The sequence below is a fragment of the Coregonus clupeaformis genome, chromosome 35 (genome assembly GCF_020615455.1).
Source record: "Coregonus clupeaformis isolate EN_2021a chromosome 35, ASM2061545v1, whole genome shotgun sequence".
In the NCBI taxonomy this organism is placed as follows: domain Eukaryota; kingdom Metazoa; phylum Chordata; class Actinopteri; order Salmoniformes; family Salmonidae; genus Coregonus; species Coregonus clupeaformis.
In genome coordinates, this window is record NC_059226.1 from 842,607 (window position 1) to 866,731 (window position 24,125).

General features: G+C 42.4%; 1 protein-coding gene and 1 pseudogene across 1 annotated transcript; one reads left to right on the forward strand and one right to left on the reverse strand.

Moving 5' to 3' along the window:
* Positions 1-5,958: 5,958 nt before the first annotated feature.
* On the forward strand, positions 5,959-10,382 carry LOC123482506 (annotated as a pseudogene).
* Positions 10,383-16,824: 6,442 nt separating this feature from the next.
* LOC123482507 (aldehyde dehydrogenase family 3 member B1-like) lies at positions 16,825-22,722 on the reverse strand. The gene is given in 11 exon segments (XM_045210607.1): positions 16,825-17,147; positions 17,255-17,354; positions 17,594-17,760; positions 18,020-18,412; positions 18,547-18,628; positions 18,799-18,884; positions 20,619-20,697; positions 20,699-20,740; positions 20,899-21,012; positions 21,287-21,450; positions 22,398-22,722. Coding segments are annotated over 10 exon segments (1,425 nt in total). The 5' UTR covers positions 21,449-21,450; positions 22,398-22,722; the 3' UTR covers positions 16,825-16,947.
* Positions 22,723-24,125: the final 1,403 nt, after the last annotated feature.

Below are 24,125 nucleotides of genomic sequence, written 5' to 3' on the forward strand. Positions count from 1 at the left end.
CACGAGGTGAGATCTTGCATGGAGCCCCAGACCGAGGGTGATTGACCGTCATCTTGAACTTCTTCCATTTTCTAATAATTGCGCCAACAGTTGTTGCCTTCTCACCAAGCTGCTTGCCTATTGTCCTGTAGCCCATCCCAGCCTTGTGCAGGTCTACAATTTTATCCCTGATGTCCTTACACAGCTCTCTGGTCTTGGCCATTGTGGAGAGGTTGGAGTCTGTTTGATTGAGTGTGTGGACAGGTGTCTTTTATACAGGTAACGAGTTCAAACAGGTGCAGTTAATACAGGTAATGAGTGGAGAACAGGAGGGCTTCTTAAAGAAAAACTAACAGGTCTGTGAGAGCCGGAATTCTTACTGGTTGGTAGGTGATCAAATACTTATGTCATGCAATAAAATGCAAATTAATTACTTAAAAATCATACAAAGTGATTTTCTGGATTTTTGTTTTAGATTCCGTCTCTCACAGTTGAAGTGTACCTATGATAAAAATTACAGACCTCTACATGCTTTGTAAGTAGGAAAACCTGCAATATCGGCAGTGTATCAAATACTTGTTCTCCCCACTGTATATATATATACAGTACCAGTCAAAAGTTTGGACACACCTACTCATTCAAGGGGTTTTCTTTATTATTATTATTTTTTTTTAAAACTATTTTCTACATTGTAGAATAATATTGAAGACATCAAAACTATGAAATAACACATATGGAATCATGTAGTAACCAAAAAAGTGTTAAACAAATCGAAATATATTTTATATTTGAGATTCTTCAAATAGCCACCCCTTGCCTTGATGACAGCTTTCCACACTCTTGGCATTCTCTCAACCAGCTTCACCTGGAATGCTTTTCCAACAGTCTTGAAGGAGTTCCCACATATGCTGAGCACTTGTTGGCTGCTTTTCCTTCACTCTGCCGTCCGACTCATCCCAAACCATCTCAATTGAGTTCAGGTCGGGGGATTGTGGAGGCCAGGTCATCTGATGCAGCACTCCATCACTCTCCTGCTTAGTCTAATAGCCCTTCACAGCCTGGAGGTGTGTTGGGTCATTGTCCTGTTGGGTCATTGTCCTCATCCGTTCACCCACACTGCATCTCACAAAGACATGGCGGTTGGAACCAAAAATCTCAAATTTGGACTCCAGACCAGAGGACAAATTTCCACCGGTCTAATGTCCATTGCTCGTGTTTCTTTGCCCAAGCAAGTCTCTTCTTCTTATTGGTGTCCATTAGTAGTGGTTTCTTTGAAGCAATTCGACCATGAAGGCTTGATTCACACGGTACCCTCTGAACAGTTGATGTTGAGATGTGTCTGTTACTTTAACTCTGTGAAGCATTTATCTGGGCTGCAATTTCTGAGGCTGGTAACTCTAATGAACTTATCCTCTGCAGCAGAGGTAACTCTGGGTCTTCCATTCCTGTGGCGGTCCTCATGAGAGCCAGTTTCATCATAGCGCTTGATGGTTTTTGCGACTGCACTTGAAGAAACTTTCAAAGTTCTTGAAATGTTCCTTATTGACTGAACTTCATGTCTTAAAGTAACGATGGACTGTCGTTTCTCTTTGCTTATTTGAGCTGTTCTTGCCATAATATGGACTTGGTCTTTTACCAAATAGGGCTATCTTCTGTATACCCCCCCTACCTTGTGACAACACAACTGATTGGCTCAAACGCATTAAGAAGGAAAGAAATTCCACAAATTAACTTTTAAGAAGGTACACCTGTCAATTGAAATGCATTCCAGGTGACTACCTCATGAAGCTGGTTGAGAGAATGCCAAGCGTGTGCAAAGCTGTCATCAAGGCAAAGGGTGGGTATTTGAAGAATCTCAAATATAAAATATGTTTTGATTTGATTAACACTTTTTTTGTTACTACATGATTCCACATGTGTTATTATGAAAATGTATGCACTCACTAACTGTAGGTCGCTCTGGATAAGAGCGTCTGCTAAATTACTAAAATGTAACATTTCATATTTTTGATGTCTTCACTATTATTCTACAATGTAAAAAATAGTAAAAATAAAGAATAACCCTTGAATGAGTAGGTGTGTCCAAACTTTTGACTGGTAGTATATATATGTATATATATACAGTGCCTTGCAAAAGTATTCATCCTCCTTGGCGTTTTTCCTATTTTGTTGCATTACAACCTGTAATTTAAATTGATTTTTATTTGGATTTCATGTAATGGACATACACAAAATAGTCCAAATTGGTGAAGTGAAATGAAAAAAATAACTTGTTTCAAAAATTCTAAAAAATAAATCACGGAAATGTGGTGCGTGCATATGTATTCACCCCCTTTGCTATGAAGCCCCTAAATAAGATCTGGTGCAACCAATTACCTTCAGAAGTCACATAATTAGTTAAATAAAGTCCACCTGTGTGCAATCTAAGGTCACATGATCTCAGTATATATACACCTGTTCTGAAAGGCCCCAGAGTCTGCAACACCACTAAGCAAGGGGCACCACCAAGCAAAGGGCACTATGAAGACCAAGGAGCTTTCCAAACAGGTCAGGGACAAAGTTGTGGAGAAGTACAGATCAGGGTTGGGTTATAAAATAAAATCTGAAACTTTGAACATCCCACGGAGCACCATTTAAATCCATTATTAAAAAATAGAAAGAATATGGCACCACAACAAACCTGCCAAGAGAGGGCCGCCCACCAAAACTCACGGACCAGGCAAGGAGGGCATTAATCAGAGAGGCAACAAAGAGACCAAAGATAACCCTGAAGGAGCTGCAAAGCTCCACAGCGGAGATTGGAGTATCTGTCCATAAGACCACTTTAAGCCATACACTCCACAGAGCTGGGCTTTACGGAAGAGTGGCCAGAAAAAAGCCATTGCTGAAAGAAAAAAATAAGCAAACAAGTTTGGTGTTTGCCAAAAGGCATGTAGGAGACTTCCGAAACATATGGAAGAAGGTACTCTGGTCAGATGAGAATAAAATTGAGCTTTTTGGCCATCAAGGAAAATGCTATGTCTGGCGCAAACCCAACACCTCTCATCACTCCGAGAACACCATCCCCACAGTGAAGCATGGTGGTGGCAGCATCATGCTGTGGGGATGTGTTTCATCGGCAGGGACTGGGAAACTGGTCAGAATTGAAGGAATGATGGATGGCGCTAAATACAGGGAAATTCTTGAGGGAAACCTGTTTCAGTCTTCCAGAGATTTGAGACTGGGACGGAGGTTCACCTTCCAGCAGGACAATGACCCTAAGCCTACTGCTAAAGCAACACTTGAGTGGTTTAAGGGGAAACATTTAAATGTCTTGGAATGGCCTAGTCAAAGCCCAGACCTCAATCCAATTGACAATCTGTGGTATGACTTAAAGATTGCTGACACCAGCAGAACCCATCCAACTTGAAGGAGCTGGAGCAGTTTTGCCTTTAAGAATGGGCAAAAATCCCAGTGGCTAGATGTGCCAAGCTTATAGAGACATACCCCAAGATACCTGCAGCTGTAATTGCTGCAAAAGGTGGCTCTACAAAGTATTGACTTCGGGGGGGTGAATAGTTATGCACGCTCAAGTTTTCTTTTTTTGGTCTTATTTCTTGTTTGTTTCACAATAAATAATATTTTGCATCTTCAAAGTGGTAGGCATGTTGTGTAAATCAAATGATACAACCCCCCCCCAAAAATCTATTTTAATTCCAGGTTGTAAGGCAACAAAATAGGAAAAATGCCATGGGGGGTGAATACTTTCTCAAGCCACTGTAAATATTTGGGGTCACTTAGAAATGTCATTTATTTCGAAAGAAAAACATTTTTCTTGTCCTTCAAAATAACATCAAATTGATCAGAAATACAGTGTAGACATTGTCAATGTTGTAAATGGCTATTGTAGCTGGAAGCGGCTGATTTTTAATGGAATATCTACATAGGCATACAGAGGCCCATTATCAGCAACCATCATCCCTGTGTTCCAATGGCACATTGTGTTTGCTAATCCAAGTTTATCATTTTAAAAGGCTAATTGATCATTAGAAAACCCTTTTGCAATTATGTTAGCACAGCTTAAAACTGTTGATTAAATAAGCAATCAAACTGGCCTTCTTGAGACTAGTTGAGTATCTGGAGCAACAGCAATTGTGGGTTCGATTACAGGCTCAAAATGGCCAGAAACAAATAACTTTCTTCTGAAACTCGTCAGTCTATTCTTGTTCTGAGAAATGAAGGCTATTCCATGCGAGAAATTGCCAAGAAACTGAAGATCTCGTACAACGCTGTGTACTACTCCCTTCACAGAACAGCGCAAACTGTCTCTAACCAGAATAGAAAGAGGAGTGGGAGGCGCCGGTGCACAACTGAGCAAGAGGACAAATACATTAGAGTGTCTAATTTGAGAAATAGACACCTCACAGGTCCTCAACTGGCAGCTTCATGAAATAGTATTCGCAAAACACCAGTCTCAATGTCAACAGTGAAGAGGCGACTCCAGGTTGCTGACCTTCTAGGCAGCGTTGCAAAGAAAAAGCCATATCTCAGACTGGCCAATAAAAATACAAGATTAAGATGGGCAAAAGAACAGAGACACTGGACATAGGAAGATTTGAAAAAAGTGTTATGGACAGACGAATTTTTTGAGGTGTTCGGATCACAAAGAATAGCATTTGTGAGATGCAGACCAAATGAAAAGATGCTGGTGGAGTGCTTGATGCCATCTGTCAACCATGGTGGAGGCAATGTGATGGTCTGGGGGTGCTTTGGTGGTGGTAAAGTGGGAGATTTGTACAGGGTAAAAGGGATCTTGAAGAAGGAAGGCTATCACTCCATTTTGCAACACCATGCCATACCCTGTGTACAGCGCTTGATTGGAGCCAATTTCCTCCTACATCAGGACAATGACCCAAAGAACAGCTCCAAACTATGCAATAACTATTTAGGGAAGAAGCAGTCAGCTGGTATTCTGTCTATAATGGAGTGGCCAGCACAGTCACCGGATCTCAACCCTATTGAGCTGTTGTGGGAGCAGTTTGACCGTATGGTACGTAAGAAGTGCCCATCAAGCCAATCTAACTTGTGGGAGGTGCTTCAGAAGGCATGGGGTGAAATCTCTTCAGATTACCTCAACAAATTGACAACTAGAATGCCAAAGGTCTGCAAGGCTGTAATTGCTGCAAATGGAGGATTCTTTGACGAAAGCAATGTTTGAAGGACACAATTATTATTTCAATTATTTCTAACCTTGTCAATGACTACATTTCCTATTCATTTTGATATATTTCCTATTCAAATTCATTTCATGTATGTTTTCATGGAAAACAAGGACATTTCTAAGTAACCCCAAACTTTTGACCGGTAGTGTGTATATATATATATATATATATATATAGAGAGAGAGAGAGAGTGATGAATGTAAAACAAATGAATGGGCTATTTTCAGAAAATGTAATGTTCCTTTGGGTTTTATATTGTGTCGCCAATAATGCACTGGTTTATAGGCCTACAGTTGGCTATGGTGAAGTAAATGTACAGAAACGTATTTTATGAGAATGGCTCTCAATTGCTGTTTTATAAAACTCAATTGTATAAAGAGCCTTTTTCAAAACAACCCTAGAACCACGAGGATTTCATTAGCGAAATAAAGTCCCGTCATGTGCTCCTTTTTTCATTTGTTTATTTATAGAGACCAGACCACCATCTACAATGTCACGAGTTTTTGCTCTTCAACACACATTTCTGTCTTTTAATGAAATTGAATGTTAAGCATTATTCATCACATTATTCAATAGTATATTTATATAACAAGTAGGCTGTTGTATTTTACAAATATTTGATATCTGAAATGTATTGAATTATCAAGTCAACAATAAACAATAGTATTAAATTAGTGGGTTTTTCTTGTGCACGATTGCCATCTAGCGCCAACAGCCAGTAACTATATATTCGAGGCTTTAAACACAAACTCGTCACATGACAGAGGAATATTGCTCAGCGACTTCAGGAACAGTTCAACGCTCAAAATATTATTGTTTCCGGTTGAATTGGGGTCAAACAGAGGGGATTGCACATTACAATACATCACAATGCTTATACGAGTAAGTATTGGAGAGAAAGACTGAAAACACCTTTTGGAAATGCATCGTTTATGTTGTAAACTATAGGGATTACAATGCGCAAAGGTTATTTGCCTTCTGAGTGTTGCATTCTCGCCTCAGGTGAATAGTTTACATCATGCACCTGCGACGATGAAATAGCCAGTGAGCTAGCTAGCCACACTTGTGTAACTTAACCAAAATGGTGTAGCTAACCTAACCCATTCCCATCTTCAGCTAGCTAAATCTGGCGACACTTTTTAAAGAAAAACAACGGTCCACATTTTCCTAGCTGTTAATGTGAAATCATGAGCAACTGTAACATTTTCTACTTGGGAGTGGCAAGAAAAAAATGTGTGTAATGTTCAGAGTAAGATCATAATACATTTGATAGCTTTGTCTTGAACACACTTCAAGAGGCCAGGGTTGGAAAAAAATAACCATGCTATCTCTGAATGGAACTTTTCCATATAGAATTATTGAAATAACCTAAATGTAAACCGTGTTGGGCAGGTTTAAGACCTTACAGAGACAAATGTCAATAACTCTCTTTCTCCCTTCTCTCCATCCCTCTCTCTTAGAGGGTGTTACAATGTGGAGTGACATCTTTAAAGTCACACAGGACCTTCCACCACAGTGCTCAATGGAGGAGTCCTCTCATACCTATCGTTGTGGAACAGACGGTAACAATTGGAACCCCAACAGAGTTCTATTTAGGACTGCAACATTTCAATGCAACCTGATTCACTCTCGGTTTGGAACGGTTTCGAAATGAGTTGTTCAGCTGTCAGTTCCTGCTCCTAGCTGGTCTAACTGCTTTCCAATGTTCAAATATCTTCCTCTTGCTTTCTTTTTCCCTGTCTTTCTCTTCTTTCTTAGGGTCGAGGAGAGCGTGCATATGACATCTACTCTCGTCTGCTAAGGGAGAGGATAATCTGTGTAATGGGGCCGGTAAGTCTAGCTGTGTGTCACTGTCTGTGTAATGGGGCCGGTAAGTCTAGCTGTGTGTCACTGTCTGTGTAATGGGGCAGGTAAGTCTAGCTGTGTGTCACTGTCTGTGTAATGGGGCAGGTAAGTCTAGCAGTGTGTCACTGTCTGTGTAATGGGGCAGGTAAGTCTAGCTGTGTGTCACTGTCTGTGTAATGGGGCCGGTAAGTCTAGCTGTGTGTCACTGTCTGTGTAATGGGTTGGGATTCAAACCCTACACCAGGAGAAATTGAGTATGTTTACATGCACACTAATAATTCGATATGAAACTGATTATGGCAGTAGGCCGAGTATGGCATTAGTCATGACACATGTATACACCTTACTCTGCTTATCTTTATCGGCATAATCGACACACATCGACAACAGTCACCCTCGAAGCACCGTTACCCATCGCTAAACAAAAGCCGCGGCCCTTGCAGAGCAAGGGAAACAACTACTTCAAGGTCTGAGTCAGTGACGTCACCGATTGAAACGCTACTAGCGCACACTGCTAACTAGCTAGCCATTTCACACCGGTTAATCTCTCTCTTCTCCCTCTCTCTGCCTTTTTTCAGATTGACGACTCTGTGGCCAGTCTGGTTATTGCTCAGCTGCTCTTTCTGCAGTCAGAGAGCAACAACAAACCCATCCACATGTACATCAACAGTCCTGGTAAGAGAAGAGTGAAAGAGGGAAGGAGATGAGGGGGACCTTCCATAAAAATGGTGGAGGAACAGATGGTGGCAGGGGAGAGAACACAAAAGGGACAGATGGATCAGATGACAGTGATAGGAGATAAAGGGTGCATTCAGAATATTTTTACCTTGACTTCAAATGAACATCATAGGTTTCAACGTTAAAGCTGAGATCCGTGATAGGCTCAACAGCCCCAGATGCATTTGTTATTGTTTTGAGGAAATGAGCATCCAGCATCAATGGTTAAAAAAAAAGGTATGTTTTATTGTGCGTGCAATGATGTGAGAGGAAGAAAAAAAAAGTGTTGAAGTAATGTCTTTGTTGTAATATCGCAAACAGACGTGGCAGTTTCACCGCTATGGATTCCAGCTTTAAGGAGAGATTAGAAAAGTCTGGGAGAAGAGAACCATTCATGAACTAAATCCAACAAACCATCAATCCTGATTCACCTTGATGTTCCTATTCCCCCCCCCCCAGGCGGTGTTGTGACTGCAGGCCTGGCCATCTACGACACCATGCAGTACATCCTCAACCCCATCTCCACGTGGTGTGTGGGCCAGGCAGCCAGCATGGGCAGTCTTCTTCTGGCTGCAGGCACGGCCGGCATGAGGCACTCTTTTGGCCCAACGCCCGCATCATGTTGCACCAGCCCTCTGGAGGGGCCAGGGTAAGGAGGGAAAGGTGCAGGGGGCAAGTGGTAATGGGACCAGGAGGCAGCAAGAATAGGAGCTGGGGGGTGAAGTCCGACAGGTAAGGGGATAGGGGGGTTAGAGAACCTGGGACAACTGTTGGTTGGTTAGCTTGTGTTGCTATCAAAAGCCAGACCTGTAATTGTCCATAGGCTATTGGTATGAGTTCAGTATTTTGACACCTCAGCTGATAAATAACAGTTGTCAGTTGCCTTTACATAACATCTCTCTTCTCTCTCCTGTGTGTTATTAGGGTCAGGCTACAGACATCGCCATTCAGGCTGAGGAGATCATGAAGCTAAAGAAACAGATCAATCAACTCTATGCTAAACACACTGGCCAGCTGTTGACACATATAGGTAAGTAGCTAAGGCATCCAGTTCAGTAGAGTCTGGCTCAGAGGGAAAAGCAGACAAAAGTTCCCAATATTGAAAACAGACCTGGGTTCAAATACATGCTTATTTAATTATTTTTTATTTAAATACTTATTTTCTGTGTATTAGAGTATTTTCAAATAATGTGGCCAAATCAGCTACTTCCATTTGAAGTATCTGAAAGTATTTTCTTATAACTTCCTATAAATAGCCAAAACTAATTTCAAATACATATTTCCAAATACATTATTTCAATGGAGTGGCTGTGTGGCTGAATTCTCTGGACACCTCCGCATGTGGGATTTTCTACTTTACAAACAAGCCCATTGTCAAACTCTGGTTACCATGCGCAGAACTTTAGGCTGTACACAGGTACAACAGGCAACTCTGGCTAATTTCAATTATGTGCTGTATCAAATCGTGTGGCGTTGCTTGATCATTGAGAAGCGAAAGTTGTTTTGCCCTAATGCAATGTGTAAACTGCCTCCTGCTTATGTTTGTGCTACTGCAATATCCTTAGTTACAACCGACAGAGAAAGTTATAGCCTACATCCCAAATTAGGGAATGTTAGTTTAAGTCGCTGCAGGGTTTTTATTTCAGCTGTTCATAAATACGAGGCAGAGACATGATTCGTTTGTTTAGCTCTGGGGAAGAGGCGTCCCGGGGGGCAGGACAGGAGTGGAACGGGGCAGTTTGATTCGATCGTGCAGCCTCAGCCTTATTTCAAATACCCCTAGGACCAAACAGACCTGGGTTCAAATGCATGAAATTATATTTGAAAATGCACTTGTCTTTGTATTTGAGTATTTTCTAATATATGCCAGTACTTTCCAAGTGTATTTCCAAATACATCCCAATATTCAACATTTCAATATTCCAAGAAAAAAATCTCAAAATACTTACTTTGAAATGTCTTTGAAAGTAATTGAAATACCCTAAATTGTCTGATGGAAAATGTTCCATAGCCTCCGAGTCCCATGTTGAAAAGGCCTATCAATTAGTGACTCCGCTAACTAAATTCAAGCGCTAATTCAAGGTTAGGTGATGATGATTGACTGAGTCCTTCCTCACTCTAAGCACTTTGTAATAATGTGAGAGGAGTGAACTCACCTCAGCCACCACCAATGTGTCGCACATTTTCACCAAAACTCATAACCACAAAATGATTCCCTCCTGTTTTCTTTCTCCCAGAGGGTGTGATGGAGAGAGATCGTTACATGAGCCCTATTGAGGCACAGGACTTTGGGATCATCGACCGAGTGTTGGTGCATCCTCCCCAGGCAGGCCAGGACGACCCAGAGCTGGTCCAGAAGGAGCCCCCTGCTGCCACCTGCCCCTCGTCAGCCTCCCAAACCTCCGCCACCGAGCAGGGCCCTCCAGGGACAAACCCCCCCTCCTCATACAAACCCGAACCCTGACCTCTGAGACTACCAGGAAACAGTCCCACGCCATCCCCTAGCTTCTACCCACCTATAGGCACTTCTGTAGATCGGAATGGATTGGACAGGTACAGGCAATATGCCGCACTTCTGTAAATCCAAATGCATTGGAGTGGATACTAATATGGGAGAAGTTACAGGGTAGCCTACCAGAGGGCAAAAGTGGAGCTATTACCATATTGCTTATACCTATCCATTCCTTTGAGATCTACAGAAGTGCCCTGGGTGGATAGGGGCTAGGGGTCGGGTTTGGAACAGAGGACCTGCGTTGTATACCTCCGTGCTGGAGAAACCTCTGGGAGAGGAGGCGGCAAAATGCAGCAGTATTTGAATATTTACATTTAAGAATTTGATAATTTTTGACCAATCTCAGATTTGTACTGTCCCCCATAATATGTACACTGTATTTACCACAAACACTAATGAGACTGCAGAATTCTACAGTGAAGGAAGCAATATAGCCCCTATTTGTACTAGCCATGACAGTTGTGATGTTGATTTTCATAAACTGGAATAAAATACATTTTCTTTGAATCACACACCCAACCTGGGCCTGTATTCATAAAGCATCTAAGAGTATGAGTGCTGATCTAGGATCAGTTCCTCCAATCTTATTCATAATGACAGACAAGGCAAAACTGATCCTAGATCAGCACTCCTACTCTTAGATGCGTTATGAATACAGGCCCTGATGTAAAAAAAACAAAAACAAATTGGTATCAATGTGTGATTCACCAGTCTGTAACAAGTAAAGTCTATTGATTGCTTCAGTGATGAGATCAACTGAACTGTTTTCTTTTGCAATATACACGTGACTTGTGTAAGCCTATAGAGTGCCTCACTCTGTCAGCCCAGATTCTATGATGTGACTTGAGGGCTTTTGGAGATAAAGAAAGCCCGTCTTGTAAGAGTTTCTATGCGTTTTCATGATGGAAATTGAAAATATTTATTTTTTTGTCTCCTTGACATTGACAAACTTTTTTCAGTCACCTTACCATTATATTCAATAGCATTACCTAATATTCTGTATGTTCAGAAAGTCATTGAGTAAAGCACTAATGATGCAATGACTTGCATAGAAAAGCAACATGCTGGGATGAGGGTGAATGGGGCAAATAACAGTGCAATTGACACTACTTTAACAAGCTTAAAGTATAAGCCAATAAATGTATTCATGTAAAGTAAGGTTTTATTAGTTAAACATGCCTTCTGGATAAATAACTTTATAAAATTAACAAAAAACATCCATCCACCACCTAACATACAATATATCATACAATATACACACTACATACAGCATCTAACAAAACCCAGTAAAATTGTTACATAATACCGTAATGTGAATAACTATGTTAAACAAAGCAGGTCTTGTGCAACAATGCTAAAAACCCTTTAGCTCTCCAGATCCTGGTAGCCAGTCCATTTAAAAAGCTGGGGAAACATTTCAATATAGTGGCTTCCACTCATCTATACTGATCTGATAAGATGGGTCAAAGCAAAACGAGTGGAGGAAGCAGAAGTGAACACACAGAACTGAAACCACACCCTGGGTGGATGGCAATAGTGGCTCTCCTTCCCTTTAACTGCAAAGACTTGAAAGAACAGGACAGGTGAAAGCCATTGGCATCTACCACATTACTTTCACCTTTCTTCATTTTTCCAGATCATTGTAATGGAGAGGAGATAAGGGAAAGAAGCCAATCAAGACTATTGAGATGCAGCCTGTGTCCCTGCCTTGAATAACCTGGTTAAACCAGAACCACAGGTAGCACCTCTTTCCCCTTTTCTCACAGCTCCTTTCTGCTGAGTCAATGGCCCTATCCAAATACAGCCTTCTTTTCAAGTACTCAAACCAAACAGGCACATTGAAACTGACTTGAGACAAACAGTTAATGGAGAAACCTTGTGTGGCGTGTGCCCATGAGAAACCACAGTCCAATGAAACCAAACAAGTACCGGGACAAAAGTAACAAAAAAAGATAAAATGTGTGTTGAACTCAGTCCAGTTGGTAAGAAATGAGCAGCAAACACTGCATTGTCCAAGATGTGACAGTGTCATTGATAGTAAGATTTGTTGACAGCAATACCATATACTATAAAACACCACTTAAAAAATTACTCTTCTGAGAGTAAATGGTCAGGTAGCAAGCTGATTAATGTAAACAGTTAATGCAAAGGTCATGCACTAAATGCATTAAAGTAACTGTCCAGTGAAAGTCTCATTTTTAAAAGCTCATTCTGTTTGCTCATACCCAAATAATGTTGTTGACTCATCCTTTACTTGTAGTTGTGGCCAAAGCATAAATGAGAGAAAACCTGCTCAGTTAAACCCCATCTCAAACAAACCGTATCAAAAAATGCTTGAAATTTGCTTGGAGAATGACATCATCCTCCTTAGCCGGGACAGGCCCACCTGATTGGTCCAGCAGCTTTTCTCCCAAATTCTCTGATGGGGAGCAGAAGAGTACACTAGGGGGAGCCACGGGCTCAGAGGGCACACTGCAGCGCACAAGCCAAGCAATCCACAGGTTGTGTTAGCAAAAAGGAGTCAGTCTATACAACTTCCATTTCAAATGATGGGGTTTGTAACTTCGCTAGCTAGCTGAGCAACAAGAAAGCAAATCCTCCACACAAAAACCATCGCCATTCCCTATTTTCAATCCTGTGGTTTGTAGCTAAAAGTTGGATGTGAAGAACCGAGGAAACCTAGTTAGCTGTTGTTGATAGATGTAGCAGCAGCTATCTAGATAGCTAGCTTTGCTCCTAGCAATCGCGACTTGCTTGCTAGCTGTAACTAACGTTAGCTAATAACAAAAATATCAGGAATTTAAATAGTGAAAGATCAAATGGACACAACTCAATGTTTATTGCTGTTATAGTGAATTGCTCTAGTAGTTCCATTATGAGTTTCCAAATCCTTAATCCCATTTAACTACAGGCAGTAAGTAGCCTTCGGTATTGGTACAAAAATGGAGTGGCCGCAATTTTCTGGAACCCAACTTGCCATGGCAAGAATATATTATTTTTTGTAGCTGCTGTCCACTCTGCTGCTTACATACACAAAAGTATGTGGACACCCCTTCAAATTAGTGGATTCTGCTATTTCAGCCATACCCGTTGCTGACAGGTGTAGAAAATCAAGCACACAGCCATGCAATCTCCATCGCATACAATAACATTCTAGACGATTCTGTGCTTCCAACTTTGTGGCAACAGTTTGGGGAAGGCCCTTTCCTGTTTCAGCATGACAATGCTCCCATGCACAAAACGAGATCCATACAGAAATGGTTTGCTGAGATCAGTGTGGAAGAACTTGACTGGCCTGCAGAGCCCTGACCTCAACCCCATCGAACACCTTTGGGATGAATTGGAATGACGACTGCGAGCCAGGCCTAATCGCCCAACATCAGTGATAGACCTCACTAATGTTCATGGCTGAATGGAAGTTCCCGCAGCAATGTTCCAACATCTAGTGGAAAGCCTTCCCAGAAGAGTGGAGGCTGTTATAGCAGCAAAGGGGGGACCAACTGCATATTAATGCCCATGATTTTGGAATGAGATGTTCGACATACTTTTGGCAATGTAGTGTAGCTTCTGCTTAGTGCTCCAACTGCTCCGCTGCCGCTCCCCCTCTCCTTGACATGGAGGGGGAAACTTTGTGTTGTACACTAAAGATATGGTGGGCATGTTCGAACTATGCATTCCATGCCTCAAGTGCAATTTCATGTTCTTTTTCAGGAGGGGTGTTAGGCTAACATGCAGCTATCATGTTGTACACAGAAAACATGATCAACATGTTCGTCCAAACTTTGTTGTAACAGTATATTTAGGCAAGTATATCAAACACAAGTAAGACATACAGGCAGTCAAGATAGCAATTATTTTTCTCGTCATTGCAAACATTTGGCTAGTTCTTTTTTCAGCAACTCTCGCTACAATATGGCAGCATAACTATAAAAATGATCACAAATATACTGAACAAAAATTAAAACACAACATGTAAAGTGTTGGTCCCATGTTTCATGAGATTAAATAAAATATCCACATTTTTTCATAAGCACGAAAAGCTTATTGCGCTCAAATTTGTTTACATCCCTGTTAGTGAACATTTATCCTTTGCCAAGATAATCCATCCACCTGACAGGTGTGGCATATCAAGAACAATAAAAGGCCACTCTAAATGTGCAGTTGTGGGAGTGTGCAATTGACATGCTGACTGCAGGAATGTCCACCAGAGCTGTTGCCAGAAAATGTAATGTTAATTTCTCTACCATAAGCTGCCTCCAACATTGTTTTAGAGAATTTGGCAGTATGTCCAACCGGCCTCACAACCGCAGACCACGTGTAACCAGCACAGGACCTCCACATCCGGCTTCTTCACCTGCGGGATCGTCTGAGCCCAGCCACCCGGACAGCAGATAAAACTGTGGAGTATTCATGTCTATAATAAAGCCCTTTTGTGGAGAAAAACTCATTCTTATGGGCTGGGCCTGGCTCCCCAGTGGGTGGGCATATGCCCTCGAGTCATGTGAAATCCATAGATTAGGACCTACGGAAATTATTTCAATTGACTGATTTCCTTATATGAACTTGATAGATTAATTTGTATTTTAAGAATAATGACTAAAGGATTTCACCCCAAATACAGTATAAATGTGTGAGGTGTTAGAGTTATAATGTAGTGTCAACCCACTAACAGAGGGGGGAAGTTAGAAACTGTTGAGAAAGCATTCCAGGGTGAAGGGGACTAAGAAACGGTTTAAAGGTGGGCGGAGCAAAGTGCCTTTGTGTGTCAAGGGATATAAAAGCTGTATGTATGTTTTTTGGCGCCAGAGCTCTCCATGATTAAAAATACAGATCATTCTTGCTGGTTGCGGACCTTTGTTTAATTCATGATTAAACCAGAGAATTTACACCCTCTGGGAATTATTCAGAGCATTAAGTTTGATTAATTAGAGATATAAATTCTCGTGACAGAACTGTAACTCAGTAAAATCGTTGAAATTGTTGCGTTTATATTTTTGTTCAGTGTAGCAGGCAGTAGTTGACAAACGATAAGGGCGCCCATTGTCAGGCTCTGGTTACCGGTCCGGATACACATGCTCGGGCTGCCTAGAATCTTAGGCAGACTGGAGGTGGAACCGCTAGGTAGCCTACTCATTCTGTACTTGCATGATCATTGAGAAGTGAAATAGCAGTTAGTAGGGCCTGTGTGTGGTTGAAACGCAGAGAGTTCCTATGCAAAAGTGGGGAGTTATTCTTTTTTCACGAACTCTACTCCTGTACTTCTCCTGTATTCTCTCGCAATAATACTACTACGATATGGCAGTAACTATAAAGATTAGCCTACATCAGGGGTACTCAAGTACTATTTGAGAAGGTCCAGTCACACAAATTTCCTAGGTGGCAACGGTCCGGATGGATAATGTAATTTATCGATGTAGTAACAGACCCCCACCTCACAACCCATGCGACCCCAAACTGTTCACACCCCTCTTGTTGGCGGAGAGAAAATTTTGCAGTTTTAAAGATAACTTTCCTGCATTCTACACATGGCAATTTTTTTTTTGCTGTTTTAAAGAAAAACGTCTGCAATTCTACACATTCTTTCATGTCTTGTGTGTGTTTATATGACACCAGGGGTTGAAGGCCGACCAATCCGGTCCACCAGTTGAGTATGGGGGGGCCTACATCACACAAAACGCTGTTTGTTTAATGAGTCCCGCTTGTGCAACTAAAATATCTGTTACAACCGAGAAAGGTTGTATAGCCTTCAATAAATATTTTGGGGAATGGTCATTCAGTTTTTATTTTATTTCAGCTGTTCAGAAACATGAGGCAGAGATAGGCACCATCATCATGGTTCAGAAGAGGGTGAGTAAAGACAGAACCTAAAGGACGGGGGAGTGTAAGCAGCAGTCATGTAGTGTGCATAAAATAAAGTGCAGAATGTGATCCGGATCCTTAGTGGACGGGGCGGAAAACGTATTCACAGCCAAGGCCCCCAAAAAGAAGGCAAGCCTGCTGCTCCACATGGAGTTGGTAGCTAATTTGAATATTCAAGTGTTTGTGCATCTCATTGGCTGAGCTGGCAAGTCAGCTTTTTTTTTACCAGTATACGCCCAAACCACTGTTTCCAATCAGGCCAAGCAAGGCACAGAGAAAAGCTGTTTTTTAACATCCTTAATTAAATTCATTTTAGGTAAATTATTTAATAGAAATCTGGAACACTGGACAGATACTTTAAAGGCCCAGTGCAGTCAAAAACATGATTTTCCTGTGTTTTATATAATTCCACACTATGATGTTGGAATAATACTGTGAAAAATTATAATACCCTTTTAGTGTAAGAGCGGTTTAAAAAGACTGCCTGAAATGTAAGCCCTTTTAGGTGGGATGGGAGTTTTGTAATACCTGGTGACAACACCAGGCGGTAAATGAGTTACTAGACCAATAAGAAAGAGTTCCAAACCTCTCTGCCAAGAACAGCTTGTTTTCCACTCCCAGACAGTCCTAGCAAAATTCTTGCTTGAGAAAATGCTCTTTGCTAAGAAGCTATTTTTGTTGCTTTTTGACCATTTTAATTGAAAACAAATCACAGTAAGGTACTTAACTGTTACCCAAAAATGATTTGATATTGAGATAAAAATGGCTGCATTGGACCTTTAAGGAAAGCCCATTTGGCTTTGGGAGTACAGTCATGCACGCACTGAGTGTCATTCACATGACTGAGCAGCCTCCCCAGCTGTTCTTCTTGAAGGTGGTGGCCCAGCGCAACCAGCCCAGGTTGTAGTCGCTGTAGGGCGGGTAGCGCAGGACGTTGACCCTCTCCAGCAACCAGCTCCGGTTCATACAGCCCCGCCTGTGGCTGAACGTCTCAAAGCCCCAGCGGCCGTGATAGCTGCCCATCCCACTGGCACCTGGAGGGTAGATGACAGGGCAACATGATACACGGTGATCAGATCCATGTCTAGTGCTTTTCTTCTGATAATGACTACTTTATTTACGTTGTCAGACACACACTTACCAACTCCTCCAAAGGGCAGGCCTGGCAAGGCCATGTGTACTATACCATCATTGCCGCAGAAACCCCCACTACTGGTATTGTTCAACACTGTGGTCACCACCTGACAGCGAGAGGGGAGGAACGTGCATTTATTCCATAAGAGTGGAGCCACAGTGAAGGCAGAGGCGGCCATAGAACTACATATACAACTTTAAATTATAGCAGCTCTGTGGAGGAGGCCAACATGACTATAACAATATAAGAAAATAACATCTATGTGCTGTAATGAAGGTCCCCTATGTGCTGTAATGAAGGTCCCCTATGTGCTGTAATGAAGGTCCCCTGTGTGCTGTAATGTACCGAGGTCTCGTCAGAGAAGACGTAGAGAGCCAGGGGTTTCTCTTGGCGGTTGATGTAGTCTATGCCCTCCTCCAGAGACTCTATGGTTAGGATGGGCAGGATGGGGCCAAAGATCTCCTCCTGCATCAGAGCATCTGACTCCTGCACGTCCACCAACACTGTGGGAGCTAGAAACACCATAGAAACATCAGACTCCTGCACGTCCACCAAAACTGTGGGAGTTAGAAACACCACTTGGTCAGCAAGCATTTGCTTCTATATGCCCGCTTACTCATATTTGAATGTCAAGCCACTTTAACAGCAAGGCTACCACCTAAACCTATTTCAACTTGCATTCACACCCACAAGGTGGCAGCAGTATACAAACCAAACTCAACACCACTGCCTGCATCTCATAGTCCTCTCCTGTATCCCCCCCAAACTCACCGATATACCTGTCCTCCTCGCGGCTGTCCCCTCCGATCACCACCTTCCCCTTGGACTTCCCCAGCATGTCCACCAGGCGTCTCCAGTGGCGCTGGTTGACGATGCGCCCCATGTCTGGGCTCGCCCCGGGGTCCAGCCCGTAGAAGGTCTGTAGGGTCTCCTGGAGGGCGGGCAGCAGGGCGTCCCGTGTCTGGGCAGTGCAGAGGAGGTAGTCGGGCGCCACGCAGCTCTGGCCGGTGTTGAAGAACTTGGACCAGCACAGGCGCTTGGCGGCCTTCTGGATGTCGATACGGCCATAGATGAAGCAGGGGCTCTTGCCGCCCAGCTCCAGGGTGACCGGGGTCAGGTGAGGCGCCGCCGCTAGCAGGATGGAGCGGGCTACTGCCTGGGAACCTGGGGAGGAGATGGGGGAGGGTGAAGGGAGAGGAGGGGAAAAGGGGCATACAGCCAACATTTTAAAACATACTAAAAACAGGAATTGAGGTAATACATATTATTGGTCTAGGGAGTCCTCTGTGTGACTTTACCTGTGTAGAAGATGTGGTCAAATTTATTCTTCAGCAATGACTTGGTGTCCTCTGCTCCCCCACATAGTACTGCATAGCAGTCCTACAATAATCAGAGGGCAAAACTCAAACATTAAAAACAAACTGTAAGTGACAGTAGTGATAAATGGGTGGATGGGTATTGAGCAAATATGGCACAGTTGTGCTGCATTCCACTGATGATCCACAACAGGTAACAGAAGCAGGGGGGAACCAAAGCAGTGTGTGCGTTACCTGAGACAGGTATTTGGGGAGGAGTTCTGCCAGGAGTTGCTCGGTGGCCTGACAGATCTCTGACGGCTTCAGAACGGCACAGTTTCCTGGTTCATGACATCATGGAATAAATATAATGTCATCATCACAAAATCAAACCTAATCAATAATGACATGCTAAGAGAATAAGCATTCACTTTACATATACAGTACGAGTCAAAAGTTTGGACACACCTACTCATTCAAGGGGTTCTTTATTTTTACTATTTTCTACATTGTACAATAGTAGTGAAGACATCAAAACTATGAAATAACACATATGGAATCATGTAGTAACCAGAAAAGTGTTAAATCAAAATACATTTTATATTTGAGATTCTTCAAAGTAGCCACCTTTGCCTTGATGACAGCTTTGCACATTCATGGCAGTCACCTGGAATGCATTTCAATTAACAGGTGTGCCTTCATAAAAGTTAAATTTGTGGAATTTCTTTCCTTCTTAGTGCGTTTGAGCCAATCAGTTGTGTTGTGGCAAGGTAGGGGTGGTATACAGAAGATAGCCCTATTTGGTAAAAGACCAAGTCCATATTATGGTAAGAACAGCTCAAATAAGTAAAGAGAAACAACAGTCCATCAATACTTTAAGACATGAAGGTCAGTCAATCTGGAAAACTTCAAGAACTGAGTTCTTCTTCAAGTGCAGTCGCAAAAAACATCAAACGCTATGATGAAACTGGCTCTCATGAGGACCGCCACAGGAAAGGAAGACCCAGAGTTACCTCTGCTGCAGAGGATAAGTTCATTAGCGTTACCCGCCTCAGAAATTGCAGCCCAAATAAATGCTTCACAGAGTTCAAGTAAGACATCTCAACATCAACTGTTCAGAGGGGACTGTGTGAATCAGGCCTTCATGGTCAAATTGCTGCAAAGAAACCACTACTAATGGACACCAATAATAAGGAGAGACTTGCTTGGGCCAAGAAACACGAGCAATGGACATTAGACCGGTGGAAATGTGTCCAAATTGGAGATTTTTGGTTCCAACCGCTGTCTTTGTGAGATGGAGTGTGGGTGAATGGCTGATCGCTGCATGTGTAGTTCCCACCGTGAAGCATGGAGGAGGTGGTGTTATAGAGGGGGGGGTGCTTTGCTGGTGACACTGATTTATTTAGAATAAGGCATACTTAACCAGCATGGTTACCACAGCACTCTGCAGCAATACGCCATCCCATCTGGTTTGGGCTTAGTGGGACTATCATTTGTTTTTCAACAGGACAATGACCCAACACACCTCCAGGCTGTGTAAGGGCTATTTTACCAAGGAGAATGATGAGTGCTGCATCAGATGACCTGGCCTCCACAATCACCCGACCTCAACACAATTGAGATGGTTTGGGATGAGTTGGACCGCAGAGTGAAGGAAAAGCAGCCAACAAGTGCTCAGCATATGAGGTAACTCCTTCAAGACTGTTGGAAAAGCATTCCAGATTAAGCTGGTTGAGAGAATGCCAAGAGTGTGCAAAGCTGTCAAGGCAAAGGGTGGCTATTTGAAGAATCTAAAATATATTTTGATTTGTTTAACACTTTGGTTACTACATGATTCCATGTGTTATTTCATAGTTTTCATGTCTTCACTATTATTCTACAATGTAGAAAATAGTAAAAAAGAAAAGAAAAACCCTTGAATGAATAGGTGGCCAAACTTATGACTGGTACTGTACATTACTGACAAGGCAACATTGGTGGTGGATGTAAAATGCTTTGAGCTACTGTAAAAACGCTATAAATCCAATCCATTATTATTAACAAAGCCTATAGGTATACAAATGATATATGTGTACCTGCAGCAATTGCAGCAACCAAAGGTAAGAGAATAAGATGGAGAGGGTAGTTCCACGCCCCGATGATTAAAACTACCCCCCAAGGGTTCCCTGCGTATGAAACAGTCGTCCATCCTAGTGGCCTAAAAGGGATGGAGAGGAAAAAGGGGTTTTCTTGGACAGTTATTACAGAAGCAGCATGTCAGTAAAAAATATTCCAATTGTGTGTGTTTACATGTTGAGACATAGTAAAAAGTGGTAGAGTCAAACAGTTGACAGTGAACGTTGACGGAATCTATACCAGATTCTTGCCAATGTTGTATTCCGGCTGCATCCAGGTCCTGAGGTTTTCCATGGCGAAGTACAGGTCATTCAGCGTTATCTGAATCTCTGACAGGACTGACTCAAACTTGGGCTATGGGGGGAGAGAGGAGAGAATCAAATCAAATGTTATTTGTCACATACACGTGTTTAGCAGATGTTATAGCGGGTGTAGCGAAATGTTTGTGTTAACCAAAGACTGAACAGGTGAAGGTGAAACAATAGCGGGAGAGGGAACAGGACAAAAAGAGAAATAGAGGGGAGAGGTGAAGAAGAAGGGACAGGGAAAGAGGACGAGGGGCGACCAACAGAGGAAATAATGAGAGGTGGAGAGAGGGAGGCAGAGGGGACAGAGTGTATAGTAGTACCTTATGGAGGTCCTTATGGAGAGCATCTTGTATAAGCTGCTCGTTTTCTTCGACCAGGGAGAGAAGGTTCTGGAGCTGGGTCATACGGAACTGCTCTGGAATGGTCACGCCCGACCGGAACGTAGCCCTCAACCGGTCAATCACCTCACTCTGGCTGGCCATCTCTATCCACTCACAGACAGACATGGACACAAAGTGAGTTAGTGTTGAGACACCACACAACCAAAATAACCAGTGATGTGAGAAGAGCATTGCTATTGCACATTCACTTGGCCAATAGTAATAGAGTTGTAAATTCCAGACATAAATAAAATTCAATTTTATTGGTCAAATACACATATTTGGCTGCTGCTTTGTGCAATCTTGGCCATTGTCTAACTAAACTTCGGTGTCTTTTAAAAACGCCCACATGAAGTAGCCTTGAGCACAGTTTTATATTTTCAGTCAAGATGCGTTAGTTGCTCATTGAGAACACACGATGAATCCAGGGGTGTATTCATTAAGTATTTTAACGGAAACCCTTTACCAGTTAAGAACGGAACAGGGAGGGACCTAGTGGAATGTGTCCAATATAAATGTTCGTTTTCGTTGCAAAATAGGCGTAATGAATTGGCCTACACATCAGGGCCCGGTTTCATCGTTAGAACCACCCGGCCCAGGTCAGGTGTAGAAAATGCAAAATGGAAAGGTAGGCTAAGAAGGTAAGATTACATTATATGCGCTATAAAGAGGGGAAATTAGGCCTTGCCGCAAGTTATTCACGGTTGATTACTCACAGCTGTGTGAATTATGGGTAATTTGGAAGAGCGCGGCAAAGACTTGCATTTCCTTCCGAAATTTTGTGAAAGCGGGGGCGGGATGTCACTAGTGTGACAGTCATGGATGATGCAACTTTGTAACGATTTAAACCGGAGACTATCGAATTGTTACACATTAAAACAGTTTGTCGGAAACCATCTTTGTTAGGCTACTGCACAAACTGCACTCTTTCAGGATGGATCAAATTGTGAAGTGCTACCTGAATTTTCCCGTAAATGGATGCTGCTGATGAATGAATAAAAAATAAACGAAGTTAGTCGAAATTTCTGAAGAAATGAAAGTTCAAACTCACCCGTTTCTGCTCAAAAGTAGCCTAAATGGTCGTATGTTGCCCTGTCGAGACACTCTTAGACCTGTCTCTGAACTCAGATAAATCACATTCCAATTTGCCGGTGGCTTTGACTTGGTATGGGAAGCCGATGAAGGTGAAGCATTTCCGGGTGCCAGTGGTTTTCCTACCCACGCGGCTGGTTTATCTGGAAACGAGAATAGACTTTTGATAGAACTTGAAAAACAAGCCTGGAAACCTGTCTGAGGGAAAAAGAGAAACATGGGTATCCATAGACTATATGCTCCTCAAATTAAAACCTGGACCTAAAGCCAGTTCCGCTGCTTTTTTCCCCATTATTCCCCTCTAATCAGGGAATGATTTAGACCTGGGACACCAGGTGGGTGAAATTAATTACCAGGTAGAACAAAAAACATGAAGTAGGCTAATTCAGACCTCATTGGGTAATATTTGAATACCCCTGGTAAATGCCTATAGTGCAGTGAAATGATGCTTGCAACTTTTGCCCATAATAATACTCTGTAGCCTAATCATAGTCTAGTATAAACCCCCAGTCCAAAGATTGACTCTGTAATACCTATTATTAGGTTTAGGCTACTTGCACTGCATGCCTGTTCTATCTCAAGTTCAAAGGAAATACAATTCAGGTTCAAGTGGGCAGACGGTCTTAGTTTCCATAGACTAGCCTACTGAATACAATTCATTGCATACATTTATGTATACAGCATTATCTCGCAAGCAGCATTATTTAATCGTATGAATAGTAAATGTATACTGAACAAAAATATAAATGCAACAATTTCAAATATTTTACTGAGTTACAGTTCATAGAAGGATATCAGTCAATTGAAATAAATTCATTAGGCCCTAATCTATGGATTTCACATGACAGGGGCGCAGCCATGGGTGGGCCTGGGAGGGCATAGGCTGACCCACTTGGGAGCTAGGCCCAGCCAATCGGAATGAGTTTTTCCCCACAAAAGGGCTTTATTACAGACATAAATACTCCTCAGCAAAGCCCCTCTCCCTCCTCAGATGATCCACAGGCGAAGAAGCTGGATGTGGAGGTCCTGGGCTGGCATGGTTACACATGGTCTGCGGTTGTGAGGCCGGTTGGATGTACTGACAAATTCTCGAAAACGACATTGGAGGTGGCTTATGGTAGAGAAATGAACATTACATTTTCTGGCAACAGCTCTGTTGGACATTTCTGCAGCCAGCATGCCAATTCCACGCTCCCTCAAAACATGAGATCTGTGGCATTGTGTTGTGTTGTGTGACAAAACTGCACATTTTAGAGTGGCTTTTTATTATTCCCGGCACAAGGTGCACCTGTGTAACGATCAGCTTCTTGATATGCCACACCTGTCAGGTGGATGGATTATCTTGGCAAAGGAGAAATGCTCACTAACAGGGATGGAAACAAATTTGTGCACAACATTTTTGAGAAATAATATTTTTTGCATATGGAACATTTCTAGGATCTTTTATTGCAGCTCATGAAACATGGGACCAACACTTTACATGTTGCGTTTATATTTTTCTTTAGTAGTAGATATCTTCAAGTACACACACACACACACACATGCACACACACACACCGGCCCTGCTCTGCTTTTCTCAGTTGTGTCTGTTTCTCTCACACACCCCACCCCTCTCTCTTCCTCTCTGTGCCCCTCACAGCTGTGTGGCACCACGCTTGGTGAACTCCAGTCTGTCACCTGGGTGTTT